This window comes from Anabrus simplex, chromosome 1 (assembly GCF_040414725.1).
Source record: "Anabrus simplex isolate iqAnaSimp1 chromosome 1, ASM4041472v1, whole genome shotgun sequence".
Classification (NCBI taxonomy): Eukaryota; Metazoa; Arthropoda; class Insecta; order Orthoptera; family Tettigoniidae; genus Anabrus; species Anabrus simplex.
In genome coordinates, this window is record NC_090265.1 from 624,952,196 (window position 1) to 624,974,364 (window position 22,169).

Genomic DNA, 22,169 nt, shown 5'->3' on the forward strand with positions numbered 1-22,169 from the left:
AGAAGTCTCCCATGCATGTTAAACCGTTCAGAAAGTTTGTGTGCAAGAAGCGTCTGGGGAGTACAATATCAAATGACGGAAGTGCCAAGAACAAAGTGTTGAACAGGGTGTAAAATGGATCCAACTTCTTTCATCAAGTACAGAACATAGCATGCGACAAGGGAGTTCCTCAGAGGACTAAACAGACCATGTTTAAGACTTATATCCTGTCCATTATAATATATAGTCTGAAGAGTTGTTTCATACATAAAAGAGAAGTAAGTCAACTGCAAGCTTGTGAAATGAAGTTCCATGGATCAGCTGTACAGAAAACAAGGAAAACAAAGAAGGACAGAATCAGAAATGATCAGATACGAAGATACCATGGAAGAAAGGCTGAGTGTTGCAAGGCTGAAGTGGCTAGGACACATTAAGCAGATGCAGATGATTCTAACACCAAGGAAGTATTTTGAAAAGATTGTTCCAGGACAGACCAATTGAATGCCCTAGAAAAAGGTGGTAGACCAGATAAGAGAAGGCCTAGAGAAGAGAGGAGAAACATGGGATGCCCTAGAGAGAAAGGAAGCATACCAGGACCATAATACATGGAGTCACATTGTTCTTAAACATCCTACCCAGCTCGCTGGAAGGAATTCATGATCACGATGTATATTTTGATTCTGAACCATATTGATATCCTGGGGAAATGTGTGGTCGTTTCCCGTTGCCTTCCACATTTCCATGCTGTTGACCATTATATTGGTTCTTCTACCTTTAGGGGTAATTTCTCACCCCAAGTGCTCTGCTTCATCATAAAGATGAAGTTGGAAGCTTTTCTCAGCCTCCTTTCGATCCTGCAGTTCAGCTGTACAACTCATTGCTACATTGGAATTTTCCCTTCATCGTCACTGAGACCATACGGTATTTTTCAAAAAATTTATCTCTAAGTCAACATCAGCCATGTTGTTGGATGTATATCGTTATAAAGTATATTATAAACACTTACTAACATAACAATTTTATCTCTATTTAAAATTAATCGCCATGATATTGGATGTAAATCTTGTATCTACTTTGTGCAGATTTATTGACATGCCAGAAACAGTTTATCTCGATTTACTGTACAACACCTATTTGCCTCAAACGGTCAAGTATATTACTCGTGCAACTTTTAGTGATACCTGGGCTCTCTAGTGCTGAATCGGTAGACCTCGGTTATCTTCGAGCTTCGTATTGGCAACCTTTGAAACACAAACTATGAATTGCTTATGCATCGCCCTGAGACAGCTGGCATACACTTTACGTACTAGTATTGTTGTTGTTTACACAGCAAAGCCAAAGTATAGAATTTATGCTAGGAACAAGATTCGCATCGAGAAATGTTATATAATGTGTGTGTGACACAGTTGTTGGCTTAAGATAATAAAGGTTTAGAAAACTCATATCGATCGATCATATTATTGATTCAATTCAGATTTAATTTCCATTCAGTTGGCAGTATTACCGGAACCGTGAGAACTCCCTCCTTATTCCTCAACCCGTATCACTTTGTATCACTAAAAGTTGCACGAATAATACTTCCACAATACGATACATATCTTCAGATGCATTTATGGAACACAACTAAACCAGATTTGTAATACTGAAGCATAAAGTATGTAAAATATGTTACTGTTATGTATGTTAAGGGACAAGAAAAGAAAAAAATGGCATCCACATACTGGGCATGAAGGCAACAGGGATTATTAGTAAACAAACTATAATACAAAGCACTCTTTTGGATGGTAAGACAACAAATACTACAAAATATTGCTTATCACTATGAAGGTTGTTAAAAATATATATTAAAAACCATTTTGGTTCTCAAAAATAACATGGGAACCTTACAATATAAATCAAATTGGGATCTCAAGCACTTCGACTTGCTTCCCATTACAACAATGGAGGAATCAAATTGATTATATCCTAATTAACAAACAATTTCATAATTCTAAATTGGCTGCCAAGACCTATCCTGGAACAGATATTTCATCGGGTCACAATCTCTTGTTATCCATGCTAAAGCTTAGGCTCAAGGAACTGACAAAACCTAGAAATCAAAAAGAACTGATATACAAAAATTTAATGACACAGCACTTCAGCAGGAAATAAGGGATATCTTGAATAACAAATTTGTCAGAATAAGAAAAGAAACAAGTAATGTGTTAGAATGGGAACCTATAAAAGAGTCACTGTTATCCATAGCCAGAGTGAAGTTAACATCAAACTCTGGTAGAAAATTCAACAGGTGGATATCAGATGAAATTCTGGATCTCATGGAAGCAAGGAGAAAATATAAGAATGATGATGAAATACGTTACAATTGCATAATTAGGAGAACAATTAAAGAGGCAGAAGAAAAATGGTTATCAGAACAATGCAATGGAATAGAGAAACTAAGGAGGAAACATGATATGTTCTACTTTCTTAAAACAATAGGGGCAAAAGATCTCTATAGGTTGATGCCCCAAACAAATAGCTTTTTTTTTTTTTTTTTTTTTTCTTAAAACAATTAAAAATGCTGCAGGCCTGTGGAAAGGAAGAACCTTGAGTGTGATTACAGACCATGAAGGCAATGCTATACTCAATGTAGAAGATAAATTATGCAGATGGAAAGAATACATAGCAGATCTGATTGCAGATGAACAAAGAGAGATGTTAGGAGTGGTCAATGGTTCAATGGGTCCTTAAATTACAAAGGAAGAAATAAGGAAGGCAATAAAGCAAATAAACTATGACAAAGCCGTTGGTCCAGACAAAATATAAGGTGAAATTCTTAAACTACTCAATGAAGACCATGTGGATGTTTTGATGGACCTATTTAATAAATATATATGATTCTGGAAATATGCCAGATGATTGGTTAATGTCAGTGTTTATACCAATACCGAACAAAAATAACGCAAAAAATGTGAGGAATGCCGAACCATTTGCTTCGTGAGCCACATGTTAAAGATCTTCCTAAGAGTGGTCCATGAACGTTATATATAGAACATCAGAAGAACGAATTGAAGATACACAGTTTGGTTTCAGAAGTGGTTTTGGCACAAGAGATGCTTTATTTAGGCTTTGTGTATTGGTAGAAAGATGCAAGATATAAATCAGAATGTGTTTGCTTGTTTTGTAGACTTTGAAAAAGCTTTCAATAAGGTCCAACATGGGAAGCTTCTGGAAATTCTACAAGTATCTGGCATATGTGACAAAAATATAATAATTATTGCTAATCTTTACTAGTATCAAAGAGCTAAGTATAAATAGAGAACCAAACATCAGAAGAATTCCATATTTGTGAAATTTGCTTTACGTTGCACTGACACAGATAGGTCTTACAGCGACGATGGGATAGGAAAGGCCTAGGAGTGGGAAGGAAGTGGTCTTGGCCTTAATTAAGATACAGCCTGAGCATTTGCCTGGTGTAAAAATGGGAAATCATGGAAAACCATCTTCAAGGCTGCCAATGGTGGGGTACGAATCCACTATATCCTGGATGCAAGCTCACAGCTTCGGGCCCCTAACTGCACAACCAACTCACCTGGTAATTTCACATTTGTAAAGGACTTTGACAATGATGTATATTGTCTCCATTATTGTTTAATATCTACACTGAGGAGTTGTTCAGAGAGACTCTGGAAAGTGTAGAAGATGGCATTTCTATAAATGGGGTAATTATTAACAACTTCAGATATGCTGATGACACAGTACTACTTGCTGATAGTGCAGAAGGACTGCAAAGAATAGTTGATTGAGTAGTAAGTGTCAGTGAAAGATATGGAATGCATCTTAACACACTGAAAACAAAAATGATGGTCATAAGTAGAGCCTGGAAGTTCAGGCATTTATTTTGGTTAAAATAGGCAGGCAAACAGGCACTTAAAATTCAGGAAATAGGCAGAAATTTATCAAAATAGGCAGTCAAATTATTAACATACTAATTTAATATAGGCTACTTAATACACCTATCACATTTGAGTACTTACTCTTTCTGTTCTTGATTACATGCCATAACAAGATGTTTTTTCAAGTTTTCAACTATCATAGACAGCCGCCTGTCACAGAGAATGCTTTTCATCATAGAAAATGACTTCAAGTGAAGCAATTGGAGCATACTTAAAACAAGTTATTTCAAATAGACTTATATCAGTAATAAGAGAACTTTCACCTTTTAGAACTTCATAAATGTTTTTAAGATTTTCTAGGTTTTTATTAGGGGCTGCCTGGCCGAGGCAGTAAAGGCGTGCTCGGTTCGCCCAGAAGGACGTGGGTTCGAATGCCCGTCAGGAAGTCGTAAAATTTAAGAAACAAGATTTCCACTTCCGGAGGTGCATATGGCCCTGAGGTTCACTCAGCCTACACCCAAAATGAGTACCAGGTAAATTCTTGGGGGCAAAGGCGGCCGGGCATAGAGCTAACCACTCTATCCCATCACGTGCCGAGGTTAACAATGGTGGAAGCCTTTACCTTCCACTCCTCCAAGGGCCTTCATGGCCTGTACGGAGGTGACTTTGCTTTGCATTGCATTGCTTTGCTTTGCTTTGCTTTGCTAGGTCTTTATTAGCTCTCATCACACATTTACACTTGTCGCTAACAGCCAAACCTTTGTCTCCTGGTGCTCATAGCAGCTGGTTGATTGTATCTTCAACGATAGCCATACATGACTCCAGTGTATCATGTCCTTCCTCCAACTTCGTAATTGCTTTGGGTAGCACACCATAATGTGCTGTTATAAATGCCAGATCATTGGTAAGTTCTTGCTGGTACAGCAACTTTTTCACCTTACGAACTGAAGCATCTTTATCTTCTGGTGCCAGGCTGAGTGGCTCAGTCGGTTGAGGTGCTGGCCTTCTGACCCCAACTTGGCCGATTCAATCCTGGCTCCAGCCGGTGGTATTTGAAGGTGCTCAAATATGTCAGCCTCGTGTTGGTAGATTTACTGGCATGTAAAAGAACTCCTGTGGGACTAAATTCTGGCACATCAGCATCTCCAAAAACCATAAAAGTAGTTAGTGGGACATTAAGCCAATAATATTATTATTATTATTATTATTATTATTATTATTATTATTATTATTATTATTATTATTATTATTATTATTATTATTATTATTATTATTATAATCTTCTGGTATAGCATCGATTACCGGTACCTCACGTATCTTACTAAAATTGTTGGTGTAATATATAACAGCACAGATCCAGGTTCCTTACGTCATCAAATCTGGTTGTGGAGGTAAAGAGAGCTCTGCTGCTATTTCCTTAAAAATCCAGATTCAGGAGGGCGATTTTAAGAAGATTTTCTTCTTTGTGTTCGAAATCAGCTTGTCAGTGTGTGGATACAAACTTCTTACTTCTTCGGCGATTTTGTGCAGCCCGTGGGTTAGAGATACGAGATGGAGCACTTGCGGGAAGGGGAATTTCAAGGCTTCTGCAACTCTTTCCATATAAGGTGCTGCTTCTGTGATGAAAATCAGAACATCATCTTGTCCAATTCCTAAGTCTAAGAAAACTCTGCAGAGATCCAGAGAAAACAGAGATTGTCTGCTGAATGTGGCAACCGCTGTTGATATTAGAGAGATCTTCATCTCCCCAGCCATTTTAGAAATCCCAGATGTATGTTTGGCTGTTGCAAAATGTTGAATTATAAAGTACCTTTTTTTCATGATTAATAGATTTTTCACATATTTTACAGCAGAGAATACAATCACCAGCAGAAACAGTGTCTGAACCAAATACATGTATCCATGTAGTTTGCTACTTAATGATGTAGGCCTACTCATTTTCAGTGTGATAAAAATTTTAAGGTGTAAACTAACACCCAAAATACTTTTAACAAGTTGAGCAGCAGACTAAATGCTTATTCCACCTGTTACAGAGAACTGATTATCCTTCTCTATCATACCTTCTTTCCTTCATAAATTGGGAAAATCTAACTCTGCATTGTCATAAAATGAGTGCTCTTATCAGCTCAGGTATGGTGGCCTAGACAAAAGGAGTGGTGTAAGAAGAAACTAGAATACTGGTGCAGGAATGTGGGTGCAAGGGACAACAATAATTGGACCTATAAATGGAAACATGCCTTGACATACTTCTCCCAACCCTTCTCTTTCACTGGTTAAACCCCAATAGCCTTGCATTTTTTCAGTAATGAGGGCTTTGCCATTTAAAGACCTTTGTTAATTTACATGAAAGTTGGGATGGGATGAGGAAGAGTAATTTACAACCTCTTATACTTTTATCTTAAAATAGTGAATATACAGTATATCAGTTCCATATGCCATTACAAGGAAAATGAACAATCTAAAATTTCAAGTAAATTTCAGGTAAAAAGAAACTCAAAATTTATAATATTCATATTTCTAAAAATTGCAAAATAGTATATTTTTTCTTTTTTTTTGCTAGGGGCTTTATGTCGCACCGACACAGATAGGTCTTACGGCGACGATGGGATGGGAAAGGCCTAGGAGTTGGAAGGAAGCGGCCGTGGCCTTAATTAAGGTACAGCCCCAGCATTTGCCTGGTGTGAAAATGGGAAACCACGGAAAACCATCTTCAGGGCTGCCGATAGTGGGATTCGAACCTACTATCTCCCGGATGCAAGCTCACAGCCGCGCGCCTCTACGCGCACGGCCAACTCGCCCGGTCAAAATAGTATTAAAATGTCTAAATTATAGATTGTTTGGTATCACTTTTCTTGTCATGTTGTGTAGAATTGATATATATTAAAATTAAAATAAATCAAGGTTTGATCAACTGAAGTCCAGTCTGATCTGATCTGAGAGTCTGATCGATCCTAATCCCCTGTGCTTGTACGTGTGCGCGTGCACGCACGCAAGCTGCGTGTTTGTGAGTCAACCTGACCCCTCACCCAGCCGCATTCCCTGTTTGATAGTAGTACAGAAACAGGCAAAGAAATGTATTTATGAGAAATGATCCGCGCGCACAAGCTGCGTGTTTGTGAGTTGACCTGACCGCTCGCCCAGCTGCATTCCCTGTTTGATAGTAGTATAGAAACAAATAAAGAAATGTATTTACAGGGAATGATATTCTCAATAGAGATTTACACGTTGTGAATATGTCACTTAATTTATGCATCTCATTTTTATTTCTATTTTCATACTCAGTACTGTATTGAAAATGTTTGTGCTATTTATTTGAAATGTGCACATAATAGCAGAAAGAGTCTGTAAAAACGCAAATAGACAAGAACAGACATTGAACCTTAAAATATGAAATGACAGCTAAAATAGGCAAAAGAGGCAAAATAAAAATTGTCCCTACCATTCCCAATATGCCGAAAAAAGTCTATCTATACTTAACTCTTCCATAGTCCAGCTCCAAGGCTAAATGGTTAGCGTGCTGGCCTTTGGTCACAGGGGACCCGGGTTCGATTCCCGACAGGGCCGGGAATTTTAACCTTAATTGGTTAATTCCGCTGGCACGGGGCCTGGGTGCATGTGTCGTCTTCATCATCATTTCATCCTCATCATGACACGCAGGTCGCCTAAGGGAGTCAAATCAAAAGACCTGCATCTGGCGAGCCGAACTTGTCCTCGGACACTCCTGGCACTAAAAGCCATACGCCATTTCATTTTACTCTTCTATACATCAAACCAGTAAAAAAAAAAAAAAATGCCTAACTTCCAGGCTCTAGTCATAAGTAAGAGCTGTGACAAATATAATTTGATCTTTGTCAGTGGTAACAACTACTAAGAGTACAGAGGATAGATTATTTAGGCTGTTCACTAAATGGGAGATGGGGCCAATATCAGGAAATAAAAATCTGAATTGAGAAAGCACAGGCGGCATTCAATCAGATGAAGAAAGTATTATGTAATCTGAACTTAAACCTTCATCCTAGTACCCAAGTCTGTAAATTTTATGTCTTCTCCACTTTGTATAATGGTGCAGAGGTTTGGACACTCCTGACCATAATAATTAAACGGTTAAATGCCTCTGAGCTCTGGTATTAACGTCGTATGCTCAGAATATCTTGGCTGTATCACATAACGAATGATGTGGTTTTGCAGCACATGAGAAAACAATTAGAAGTAACCAAGACCATCGAAGGAAGGAAGACAGCCATACTTTGGCCACATTAAGCATAACAAGAAATACCACCTCCAACAACTCATACTTCGAGGAAAAGTAAATGGAAGAAGAGGCCCTGGGTGATGACGCATTTCCTAGTTGGGAAACCTCTGCCAGTGGTCCAATTCATCATCAGCTGGCTTATTTAGAACAGCTGTTAGAAGGGGGCCTGGATCAGACTGACTGCCAACGTCCATTGGGAATATGGCACTTCCAGAAGAAGAATATTTGCATCAAAATGGAACACATCACCATATGGGAAGAAAAATAGGTTCACAATCCTCTTGAAATATCCAAACACAGCAATGCAAATATGTCAGAATATAAAATGTTTTAGAAGGTCAAAGCCTGGACGGAACCCGCTGCAGATACTGTAGCAAGACAGACTCTAGACTCTTACCCGCACAGTGAACTTTTGCGTAACACTTGCCACCATCGAATTAAGAGCAAGAGAGCAGCTTCTCTTTCAGAAAGGAATTATGAAGATTTTGGGGAAGTCTACTGCATTGCTGACAATGAGAATACAAGAAAAGTGGACATTATTGAAATCAACAAGGAAAACAAGTCGGGTTTCATCATCGATCTAACCATACAATTTGAAACAGACTCTGAATGGCCACAAAAAGTTGATCATAAGAAGCATAAGAAGAAAAAGATATATGAATGGACAGCAGCCTATTTCAAAAAGAAATACACATTGGAGGAAAGTCTCTGTCTTTGGCTCCACGATTGGCAACCGTGGAACTATTCCAAGGACAGTTTTAAATTTCTGCAAGTTATTTTCAATTTCTAAGCTATTAAGACTACAAGTGGCTGTTCTTGTACTGGAAAGTTCAGTACAAATTCTGCAGAATTATTTCTATAGTTAATTATTAATAACTAGGAGTAGATGTAGACTTATCAATCACTTTAATACATAAATTATATTACAACTTCTTTTTTTATTGAAAATGGTATTGTTTATCATATAGCAATCTACAGTGGAAGAAAGAAATTTAAATAAACAAATAAGAAACAGCAAGGCTGAATGAGGATTTTGAAATAGTGGTGCATTGATTAAAATGAAATTAAAACAACATTCAAATTACATTAGTGGAATGAGAATAAATAATTTAAGATGTAACAAAGAGTAGATTTATGTTAACAAATCATTTAGGCCTTCATAGGCTAAGTCCTACAGTTAAGCAAACAGCTACATCAATCTTAATTTAATCCTTCTTTATCTTAGTGATCCACTGTTCTTCACATAGTGCACCAATTGGAACAATCTGCTGAATTGCTGCACGTCAGGGATAGGTCTTATGGCAACTATGGAATAGGAAAGGCCTAGGAGTGAGAAGGAAGTGGCCATGACTTTAATTAAGGTACAGCCCCAGCATTTTCCTGGTGTGAAAATTGAAAACCATGGAAAACCATCTTAGGGCTGCTGACAGTGGGGCTCAAACCCACTATCTCCCAGATGCAAGCTCACAGCAGCGCGCCCCTAACCGCATGGCTAACTCGCCCGGTGAAGACATTATGACCTGTCCACCACTTCTTTAGCTGTTCTCTTGTCCATGGCAGTCTTTGTGATGGAATTGTTAGCTTTGCGAAGTGCATGACCATACCATCAAACTTGGGTTTCAAACATTTTTTTCTGATATAGAGCCACATCAAATCTTGCCCAGATCTCTCTATTTCTTATGTAGTCGAGTCTGGTACCTCCAAGTAAATTTTTTTTTTTTTTTGCTCGGGGCTTTACGTCGCACCGACACAGATAGGTCTTATGGCGACGGTGGGTCAGGAAAGGCCTAGAAGTTGGAAGGAAGCGGCCGTGGCCTTAATTAAAGCACAGCCCCAGCATTTGCCTGGTGTGAAAATGGGAAACCATGGAAAACCATCTTCAGGGCTACCGACAGTGGGATTCGAACCCACTATCTCCCGGATGCAAGCTCACAGCCGCGCGCCTCTACGCGCACGGCCAACTCGCCTGGTGAAGACATTGTGACCTGTCTTATTATGTCTATCCACCAATTCTTTAGCTGTTCTCTTGTCCATGGCAGTCTTTGTGATGGAATTGTTAGCTTTACAAAGTGCATGACCATACATACAATTTACAAAATATACATTTAATGTTAATACCATCTCATACCATCAAACTTGGGTTTCACACATTTTTCCCGATATAGAGCCACATCAAATCTTGCCCAGATCTCTCTATTTCTTATGTAGTCGAGTCTGGTACCTCCAAGTAACCAGTATACATTTCTGCCACAACAGTCTTCTGTTGTGGGTTAATGTTTTAATATTACTTTAACATCTTAAGCAGGATTTAGTTTTGTTTTTAGTTGGTAAAGGAGGTTTAGGGGATCAGAAAGAAACCAAGTTTATGATCACTTTGGGAGAGAGACAGTTAACTAATTTGCTGTATTGTAAAGTAAAGGGTACCAACAATTATCTGAGTGTAGATCCTTGTCATCCTGATTGCTTCATAACTCCATCTAGTTCACTACCAGTCATTCACAGTTTGAATTAGCAGTGAGACAGATCATAGTGTCCTTGTACGTTCAGTGTGTGCAGTTGTATATTGATATTCATTGAAGACATTAACATTGTTACAATGTGCCTAAAGTAGCTCAATGAATCAGTTTAAAAGTGAAAAGTTACGTATCAGAATTTAAAGAAGTATCAACTGAGAGTAAGATATTATTTTGTAATATGTGTCATTGTACAGTAACATCTACTCAAAGGTTCCTTGTGCAACAGCATGTTTCAACCAGTAAACACCAGGCTAACAAACAACGAGATTCCAAGCAGAGACAGTTGTTTCTGACACAATCAGCAAATTCCAGTGTAATGTCCGAGTTCAACACCGATCTCTGACGTGCTCTCATCTCTGCTGACATACCTCTCTTCAAACTGAATAATCTGTGCTTCAGGGAATTCCTCGAGAAATATACTAAACGATCCATCCCGGATGAGTCAACGTTCAGAAAAACGTACTGTTCAGCCATATACAATGAAATTAAAGACGGTCCAATTTTGGTTTCCATTGATGAGACAACAAACAAAGAAGGCAGGCTAATTGGCAACGTAATCATTGGTTTGTTGAGCGAAGATTATTGTAAACGGATTCTCTTACACTGTGATGTTCTAGAAAAGTGTGATAACAAAACTATAGCAAAACTGTTCAATGAGGCTATGGGTAACCTCTGGCCACAGGGCGTTAAGTATAATAAAGTGTTACTTTTTATTAGTGATGCCGCACCTTATACGATAAAAGCCGGAGAAGCATTGTGTGTTGTATATCCTAAGATGACTCATTTAACATGTGTAGCACATGCCTTTCATCGTGTGGCAGAAGTGGTAAGAGGCAGTTACCCCGAAGTAGATTTATTGATTTACTCAGTGAAAAAAGTTTTTCTCAAAGCCCACAGAAGAGTTCATCTTTTGAAAAAAATGTACCCAGAGATTCCATTGCCGGCTAAGCCGATTCTAACTAGGTGGGGTATGTGGTTGCAAGCGGTTGATAATGTTGAATATATAGAATGTATTAATGTTCTGCATGCCACGGTCTCAATTGAAGCCGTGAAAACAATTGTCTGCGATACAAGTGTGAGAAATAACTTATGTTACATTCAGCATAATTTTTCATGCATCACAAAAACACTGAAAAAGCTCCAAAACTCGCATCTCTCACTTTCTGAAAGTTGTGAAATTGTGAATAAAACTGTGGAACAACTAAATCGCGGTACAGGTAAAGTTACAGATGTAGCAAACATGAAGATGGCCACTGTACTTTCAAAGAACCCTGGATATGAAGAAATGACAAAGGTTGCTGCAATGCTGTGTGGAGATTTAGGTGTAAAATTAACATTGGATTTAACCCCAGCAGAAATTGTGAAGTTGAATTATGCCCCCATTACCTCTTCTGATGTTGAACGCAGTTTCAGTCAATATAAATCTGTCCTTAGAGATAATAGGAGAAGATTCACTTTCCAGCACTTAAAAGAACATTTTGTAATCCATTGTTTTGGTAACAGAGAATAAAAGATTGTGTGTTCTTCAAATATATTAAAATGAGAAGTGCAACATTATGTTGCATGTAGATCTACTTTGTTTAGCTTCTTTGAACTTTGATATTAAATAGAAATTAATGTTATATGTGTAATTTTAAGTCCATATATAATTCCATATTTCAATAAGAATAACTAAATATATATGTACATATTTCAATAATTATTAGTACATATAAATCAGTTCCCCGATAATAATTTTCAATTCTATTTAAGATCAAATTCTAAAATAATTTAATTGTATAAAGTCTACGTATTCAAGGCAGACCAAATTCTGCAAGGATGTTCAAATGCAGGAGGTTTCCTTGTGATGCAGGGTAGAGTTTGACAGCTTGGAGAGCAATTTTCTTGCCAGCTTTGCTTCCAGGAACTAACAAGTTTGAAGTTTGTTATAGATAATTCACTACCAGTGATCATTGGTGGATGCCTAAAAACTAATTGGTGTCTTTGTAAATCCTCCATGTCGTCATGTATTTGAAGTTGAGGATTGTCTAAAATTTTCTTGTACAGCCAAAAAAAGAGCGTTTTTCCACAAAAGATCTGGATTGATAACCAGAAAGTGGGTGATGTTCTTATAGTTCCACTGATAATTCACATTGTGTTGTTTAGCTGAGTGTCAATGTTTCTTGTGTGTTTCTGTTTAGCCACACTGGAGAACAATATTCTGCCACTGAATAGATCAATCCAAGTGCAGAGATGCGCAGTGTGTTGGCAGAGGACCCCCATGTAGTGCCACATAACTTATGGAGGATATTGTTTCTGGTTCTTAGTTTGGCTGCAGTATTTTCCAGATGCCTCTTGTAGGAGAGTGTTCTATCTAAAGTAATCCCAAGGTACTTGGGGTGGGTGTTGTGCTTGAGTTGATGGCCTTCAAGGCAGACAGAAAGTTGTCTCGCCAACCATGGCAGGTGCACAGATGCTCTCCGTAAGTGGGATAAATTACAATCTCCAAAATGTGACTGTGGACCTGACATTTAGACCATCCACCATGTTATACAGGACTGCAAGACCAGGTCCTATAATAGGGACTTCACCGACTTCCTGACGGCACTGATGATGTCATAAAATATGTCACCAGTTTAGGTATTTTAGTGTAGTATTTGTAATATAAAGAAAGTATTGTTAACTTTACATGCCTAATTGTAATGTGTAGCCATACGATAAATAAAATAATAAATTTTCAATTGTTTAATCAGCTGTTTCAGACAGGACAACAACCTCTGTCCTCATTGCCACAAGGAGTTTGAAACTCTAGTTTTGTTCTCAGATTCTGAGATCTTATGAAAGATGGATGATTGCACTGCCAGTGCCTTTAAGGAGAAGGGATTGTGAAAAGGAGCTCGGGCTCCCAAATATTGACAAGCAGACATCATCTCATTTAGGCAAGATTATCTTCTTGGATATATCACTGATCCTAAAATAAAGTTTGACCCAAGAAAGCTAGTCTGAAGAAGTTGATGCCGCCAAAAAGCACATCTACAAGCCAACCATTGATTTCTTTCAAGGTAAGTAACATATCAAAATCAATTACTGCGACAGGCCTCACGATAGTTGCCAGATGGACTATACCCAAATTTTTTGCCAACTTTTAAAAATATTTTATACTTACTAAAGCCTTCATAAACACATTTGCCATAACACTGCTCGAAGTTCCATTTGTATACGGTAGTTAGGAATGATGCTTATGGGCTATTGTCATTGTAGGTTGATTTCACCAACGAGAAAAAATATACCCAAAATTCTCTACAGTATCAAACAATTGATTTGTTTCTAACATAATTTAAACAAATTAAAGAAAACAGACGAGCTGTGTCGGAGGTTTGGCTGTAAGGTTTATGGCCCTGAATATGTCTTTCTGACAGAAATATAGATTGAATTATTGTGTATGTAACAATAAAATTTATTGAATGTACTGTATGTCCTACCCTTATCCTGTTTCTCTACAGGGACGGTATTAAGTGAGACGAATATTCAGGGTGAGTTTTTACAACTGGATGCCCTTCCTGATGTCAACCACATTAGAGGAGTTGAGATGAAATGAATGACATGATATTATTATAGGAAGAAGGGAGAGGGTGAAGCCTGGTGCCAGCGGCGATCCAGGGTTACGATCTGGGTATTTGAATCAAGCTCACGAGTCTGTGATTTTGCTTGTTGTGCTGTACAGATTGTCTTGTAACGTGTCTTGACAACCACCACGTATTTGGTCTTGCACATTCTCGTCTCTACGCTGTGTGTGCGTTTGTGTGGATTGGCTGGTTAGATTTATGTTATTTTTCCGCTTCTCACAGGTGTTATTTTTTACACCATCATTATTCCTTTTATTATGTTTGCTCTCGCATTACACGCCCAATTACTTATTTATTTTAATAGATTTTTTTCTTTTTGTTTTATCTGTTTAATTATTAGATATGCTTATTGATCTGGTAACTATGGCAACTTCTCAGTCTCCTTGTTTTGTTTTGTTTTGTTTTCTTTGCCGGGCCTACATATCGGTGTTTTGGTATCTGGGAATGCTGTCTCTTTGGAGATAATTGTTGTGCTCGCGTCTTTGAATGTATGATTGGAGTTCAAGTCTAGCATTACCGAATGCTTTGATTGTGCGGCTTTTTAAAGTAATGTTTTGTTTCTTTCATGTGTCTCCAACTTCTCACTCTGGAGAAAGGAATGTTTTGCGTCAAGAGTTAATTTATTTTTCGAAGAAAGATCTATTTTGATCACAATTGTTATCACATTCTTGTAACGTCTCTGTTGCATCCTCGTTGATGTTTACAAAGAAGAATTCTACGGTTAAAAAGAAAAATAATGACAGCATATACAATTCTTTACGTCTGTAAACGAGAGGACCTTTTGCTCTGTATTATTCTTATTCTTGTGATCTCTATCTTTTATTGTGGGTATATGCCTTTTCTACCTCCTTTCGTAAGTTTAAGAGGCACGAATTCAGTTCCTGGTAGTCTCTAGCCTGTTCTGACCTGTCCACAAGGTAAGTATTTTGTATGCGTTAGGGCTGGGTGGTGGTGGTGTTTATTTGGTAGCAGAGCATGGTTCAAAGTGGTCAACAGATCTATTGGCGTATGACGCACAGGTGAGCGACTTCGGAAAAAAGACAGATTTTGAAATGGAGTGGCAAATGGTATCAGGAAGAGCAATCCGTAGGAGGAGGAGGTTGGTATAGATTGTTTAATTGAAGAGTCGACTCGAATTCACAACCTAGGTTGACTATGTCATCTACACAATTTACTTCAGATCTTTTTATGAAGAGCTTATACCTAGGGGCCAGGTTGCGATAAAAGGTATCGAAAACTTCCACCTCGTGGACGCTTACATCTAGGCGATTAAACAATATAGGAATACCAGTAGCATACTCATTGATAGGTTCTTCTGGACCTTGCGTTCTCCTAAGTATTTTCTGTTTGGGGATAAAATCCATATCAGGTAGGCCAAACCTAACCTTGAGTTCTCTCGTGAAGTCAGACCAGCATTGAATTTTATATCTGTTCAACCAGAATCATTTACTAGCACATCCTTCTAACATACCAGGAATAACGGGAACAAACAAATCTAGGGACATAGATGTACATGCTGCAATATCTTCAACCCTTTCTAAGAATTCTGTAACAGAAAGTCCTTTTTCTTCTCTTGAAAATTTTAAATTCCACTTCCGAATAATGTCTAAAGCAGGACTAAACTGAAATGGTCTGTACTGTAGAAATGTTCTGCTTTGGCAAACTGCCTTATAGCATTCTCCATGGAGGATGAAGGAGTGACATTCTTGACTGACCTGATGTGTTCTTTCACCCTGGTGCTAACAAGCCTTTTTGTCATGCCAGTACAGTATATGAACGACCACAACCACATAGAACTTCGTAGACGCCCGGTGTTTCAAGAGGTGGTTTTTCCTTGACTGGTCGAAACAGGGATTTGAGCTTTCAGTCTGTGGTGAAAACTGGAATTATATTGTACTTCCTAAGAATTCTGTCGGTTATACCTGCCATGTAAGAAAGGAATACTTTTTTTCTTTTTCCTGTAGTTCTGGTTTGTACTATCCCTGTTAGGCTCCCTGATCTTCACAGCTCAGGCTATATCTCCTGATGTATAGCCATTTTTCTTGGATGCTGTCAGTTCTCTTAATACACTTGAGTGATTATCAGCATCTGTAATGTTATTCACCCTAGTAAATAACGTTCAAAGGAGAGCTGCTTTTTGGCAGGGGTGGTGGTGTGAGGACTTATGAAGATGACAGTGACATGATACCTTCATGGATCAAGATTAAACATCATCTGCAAAACAACTGGAGCAAAGAAGTTTCTGGCAGAAGCCAGCAGACATTTGCTGCAAAATCAAATTCAACAAACACGGAGGGGTTTGGATAAGTACAACTGACCAGGCGAAGGTCATCGCGCCTGTAAAAGACTTCTATGCTCGACTTGTAAGGGAAGCCATAGAGATAGAGCTGCACCCGAATAACATCAACAGGGAAGACGACTTCAAGTTATCAAATTCATGGAGACCTGTACTCCAGAAATACATGCATAACACCACCATGGCAGAGCGCGACACAGTCAAGAAACTATCGAGAGAGGGCGGTGAATCAATAACTTCCCTCTCAACCACCACAGTACAGCGCGACGATTCATGAGTCCAGTTAGTGGGAGCCATGCGTAGTATGGTCGTGACTTCTACATTCCTTCGAAGAATTTCTTTGCTCACTGTCAAAGAGGCAAACCTTCATATGCCCTTCATTCCCATTTTCACAACAGGCTGTACCTTAATTAAGACCAAGGCTGCTTCCTTCCAACTCCTAGGCCTTTCCTATCCCATCGTCACCATAACACCTATCTGTGTTGGGTGTTGGTGCGACGTAAAGAAGAAAAAAAAAAAAAAAAAGGCCAATGCAATTTGGCAGAAAGCTTGGCTTTGCTAAATATATACAAGTGGCTTTAATCCAGTTCACATATTTATTTCTAATCCCTACATGGGGTCTTTCCTGGATTTGGTTTTCAATTCTAGCAGTCTTTATGTGTTTTCTGGTCAGCCAGTGTCAATTGGACTACTTATCTAAGCATCACCATTTCTTCTCACTTCCTGGCATTTGTCCTCATAATGGGTAAGTTGACCATGTGGTCAGAGGCACACGGTTGTAAGCTTGCATCCGGGAGATAGTGGGTTCGAATCCCACTGTCGGCAGCCCTGAAGATGAATTTCCGTGGTTTCCCATTTTCACAACAGGCTGTACTTTAATTAAGACCAAGGCCGCTTCCTTCCAACCCCTAGGCCTTTCCTATCCCATCGTCGCCATAACACCTATCTGTGTCGGTGCGACGTAAAGTAACAAGCAAAAAAAAACTTGTCCTCATATATCCTCCATGGCCTACTTTCTTGCTTATACATTCTGCCCTTCAACAATTTTTCACATCTTTGGTCAGTCTTCTTGACATTTCTTGGATTTGCTTGCTGATGATGATGCGTGTTGTTTAAAGGGGCCTAACATCTAAGGTCATCAGCCCCTCTTGGATTTTGGCCCAGTCTAATTGTATTCTTGTCTTGTATCTTCTTTGCAGTCTCCATACAGTTCAGTGTCATTCAAAGGTAGCTTCATCTCGGATCATTTATTCTGTCTCAGGAAGATCAGTGAACTGACTGACTGAGACTGTTCGAGCTCCCTCGATTGCATTATAATGCTCCTCTACCAGGAATCTCCCTCCCTCGCTCATTCATTAAACTCTCAGCATATTTCTTCCATTACAATAATATCAAACTCTCGGATGGATGTGTGGTCATTTTTGTCTGTGATGCAAACCATCATTCCAAGATCTTGTTTCATCCCCCCCCCCCCCCCGCTTTTTGCAATCTTACTTTTCTTTCTCTTGCCTGTATGTTAAGTTCTTCATGCCATCTTTCACCTGCCTGACAGCTATTCTCTTCCAGGTAAGTCAGTTCCCATGACTTTCTGCTGCCCTCTCCTGTTAAGATCTGAAAGCCTTTTTCTTTCACTTGAACACCTTTAGAACATTTGGGTTCTACCACCATGAATCTCCTTATTTCACTTTGCTCCACTAGTTTTACCAAGTCACAAAACATTCAAATTCATTTCAACACTGATTTAGGTCAGTCAAACACTGCATGAGTATCTCTCTAAACAGTTTTAATTTGTTTATATTACTTGTTATTACCAAATTTTGAGCAAGTATGGTCACTACAAATAAGAAAAACACAAAACTATGAACAGTTAAGTCTGTGTTTTGAAGCTACACTCTCTTTTTTTATAACACAGTCTATTTTAGCTGAGTGAAATGTGCCAAAGTAAAGGACAAGGCAGCCAACATTACATTTTCTTGCACTGTTTCCTGACTGCAATTACCACATTGCGTGCACCTTGCTTGTTTTTCCCTTGTTTTGAGGTAGTGGGATACCCCGTTAAAATGCACTTCTGGTAATAAGTGAGGATACTTTCATACTCAAGTTTTCTTACATTTGTGTTGCCTATCATCAGAATAACTTGAAGACGTACATGGTAGTGGACTAGCTGCTTCATCACTAACATGAGTCACGACTCACTTCATTTTCACTCAACACACCATCCTCTACGTGGATTGCACCATTTTCCATACCTGCCAACCCTTCCGATTTACCCAGAAACTTTCCGGTTTTTAACTCGTCTTCCGATTTATTTTTACTTCTTCCGATTTTTTACTAATATAATCTCTAGTACCGCCAATACTCTTCCCCTTCGATAAAGGATAAATTCTTTCGTACTTGTGTAATTTACGAAACCTTATTTTCAAGCGTATTTATTTGTTGCTTTATTTCGTGAGTGTTTCGTCCGTCGCCTCCGTGTATCGTGTTTCCCGCACACCACAACAGCGTGCGCGCTTTATGCAGCTGGGGATTCGGGGCGCCAATCGTCCTGCAAGCAGGAGGCTAGCGCGCGCTAGCGACTCAGTTAATCGGGACGAAAGAACGAGTTTATTGTGCTGTTCGCGCGCTGTTGACATCTTTTCCGTGCGCAGTTTCGTCGGAGTGGTAGGCTACGTGTTTTTTCCCCTCTCTGTCAAAGTCGTTTGTTAATAATGTATGGGACATATTGAATTGTTTTGCATGTGGTAGTTTCGCGTATTTAAGTGCATAATTTTAATGAATTTAATGTTTTTAAGGGGGTTCTTGTCGATGACAGTTTCTGGCATTTTCTTTTCTCGTTATGGCCAAACAATATAACAAACGTTATCTCCAAGTGTTCAGAGATACCTATAAATTTCCGTTCATTTTACCGTCTAAGGGAAACTACCGTATTTTTCGCGTAATTAACGCCCTTGCATAATTTACGCATCCCAATAATTTTGGGTCCAAAGTGGAGAAAAAGAAATGTTCACTTATTTGACGCACCCACAACTTCGAACATCCATCACTCAGCTCCGGATGCGTTTCGAAATAAAGATGCCAACTACTCAAGTAGCAGGCTTCCTATCGCGAAGCAGGCATTCCACACACAGGGCAACTTGCTGTTATTAGCCGTCAGGAAATCCCACTGCACTAGTTTTGCGAGTGTTTCGGGTACGGGACCTTCTGTGATCTCAAAATTGTTTGTCAGTACGCAGTATTCCAGTAATACTGCATCATACAAACTCGCGGTGATCATTTACGTCGCAACATACGGGAATAGAGCAGCAGGCAGCAAGTATTCAGTGTCCAAATGAAACGTACGCTACCGCGGTAACAGAAGTGCACTTCAAGCGGCCAACAAGTCTCCCAAAGCATTTCGCGGACCAAAAAGCGGCAAGTTTCTGCAAGTAGAGGATTATCTGCTTAAATATATGATTTTGTTGGGCAATGTTGGATAAGCCGTTTCTCACGAAATGCTGTATTTTAAAGAATGAGAAATAGCCGCGGCACATGGAATCAGTATCTCGGATTTGAAGGTTAGCCGAGGCTTGATTAATTTTCTGAAGAGAAATGAACTTTCTCTTCGACGAAGAACAACATTATGCCAAAAAATGATGAATGATTTCAACCATTGTCATCGCTTTGTGATTGAGAAGCGTGAAATGAAGGAATATTTGATCTCCCTTTATAGGAACCGCACGTCAGACGCCAATCAGTTTCCGTACGCCACAAAGTCGAAGAATCGATAAGAAAGGAACATATAGTGTTATCGTACGCGCTATCGGAAGCCAAAAACAACGATGTACTGCAATGCTTGCTGATGGCAGAAAGGTTACACCTTACATTGTTCTAAAACGAAAAACAATGCCTAAACCCTAAAGCAAAATTTCCGCGAGTGATCCACGTTCGTATTCAACAGAAAGGATGGATGGACACGTCACTCGTACAAGATTAGATACGAACGGTTTGGGGTAGTGTAGCAGGGTCCCTTCTTCGATGCCCGGCCCTTCTCGTGTTGGATAGTTTTCTTTTTTTTTCGGTATGCCATTCAGGTCGTATTTTCAGCTCGTAATGAGAAGAATATTTTCTAGTGTCGGTACTTGAAACCCACGTGTCTAACTTACCTGATGTACCATATTTGACTTTTCAGAAAAAATCTCACGCCGGAATTTTACGCTGTATGACGATAATCGCAAATGAGTTGAACCAATTGTCTTTATATTATATTTGTAAAGATCTGAATTCCGTGAATAATTTACGCATCCGCAGTTTTCGCCTGTATTTTTCGTCAAAAAAGTGCATTAATTACGCGAGAAAATATGGTATTATGGATTTTGTTGTGTGTGTCGGTGTGACATAAATATTATTATTCGTATGTAAGTGTCATAAATGAGAGTGATTAGGTACATTTTCTTGTAACCATTTTTATGTTTTCGTAGTTTAAGATTTTAAATTTAATGATCAATTCGCATTGTAACTGTAGGTATGTATGCCTTTTATCCTGACCTATTTTCACGTAGACTGTGGTGAAATATACGTGATGAAATCCAAGAATTAAAAAATCTTCCTATTTTTGGGTTCTAAAAGTTGGCAGGTATGATTTTCAGTCAGTTTTGTACAAACTAGTTCAGAACCAGCCCGAACCTGATTGCCAGAGAGACTTCATATATCCCCATACAACTCTTCACCATTGCTACCCCTGTCACTATAAAAAGCATTTTCAAGTGGTTCTATGTATATACAGTCGAACCTGCCCTAATGGACACCTTTGTTCAGTGGACACCTCTCTATACAGACATCTTTCCCAAGGAACCAATTTTATTTTACATAAGACATGTGTTAAATAAGCCTCATTTAAGTGGACACCTCAAATTCCGGTCAGCGGACATCGCCATTAGTCTCGTCCGCTTGTCTTAAGCGGACACTTTACGTGTTCCAGAACACTTTCTTTACACAAGGCTATGTCATTCTTTCTCTTAATATCATTCTGCAGACATAAGGGAATTTCTTTTGAATGTTGTACTATTTCGTGTCTAAGGAAAAAGAGAGATGAAACGTATGTAGGAATGCTGAAGCAGTCGTGAAAATTGTTCTGTATAGAGCTCCTTCCAAACCTTTCATTAGGGTCATCTTGTGTACTAATTAGTGTACATTCTGAGAATTCTACTTGCCCGGGAATGCTACCAGTGACTGATTACTCACAAGATACCAAGGGGTTTTACAGCATATCTTACATCATTCTATTCGTAAACCAGATTGTTGCTGATAAAAGTCGAGGTCAGGTAGTTCAGTTAAACTTGACAAGGGAGAGACTTTCATGTGCTGACTGTTGAGGCAGAAATACCATAGCATTTCAATCGCCCAGTAAACATGATTTAACAAATTTGACCATTTTCGGTCTCTTAGTTGGTCCGTATTGGCTGATGATTGTTTGGTCTGCCCTGTCAATATATTATCAACTAGCTGATGTACCCGTGCTTCGGTGCGGGATTCTCAGAAAGACTATCTTTGTGGTTTTCCTAACTGCAGTTAACTTAGGCCATTACAAAAACGTCAGTAGGAATGTAGAGATTAAAGCAAAGTTATCATAGAAAATACTCGGTCAAATGAAAAACTGCACATTTTCTC

At 38.9% G+C, this 22,169-nt stretch overlaps 1 protein-coding gene across 1 annotated transcript in view; it reads right to left on the reverse strand.

The window, feature by feature from the left end:
• Nucleotides 1–2,008: 2,008 nt before the first annotated feature.
• barc (RRM1_TatSF1_like and RRM2_TatSF1_like domain-containing protein barc) overlaps nt 2,009–22,169 on the reverse strand; it is a 396,586-nt gene continuing 376,425 nt past the window's right edge. Inside the window, exon 9 of the mRNA XM_067135679.2 lies at nt 2,009–2,068. Coding sequence (XP_066991780.2) covers nt 2,038–2,068 — 31 coding nt within the window. The 3' untranslated portion in view covers nt 2,009–2,037. The remainder of the gene's footprint in view (nt 2,069–22,169) is intronic.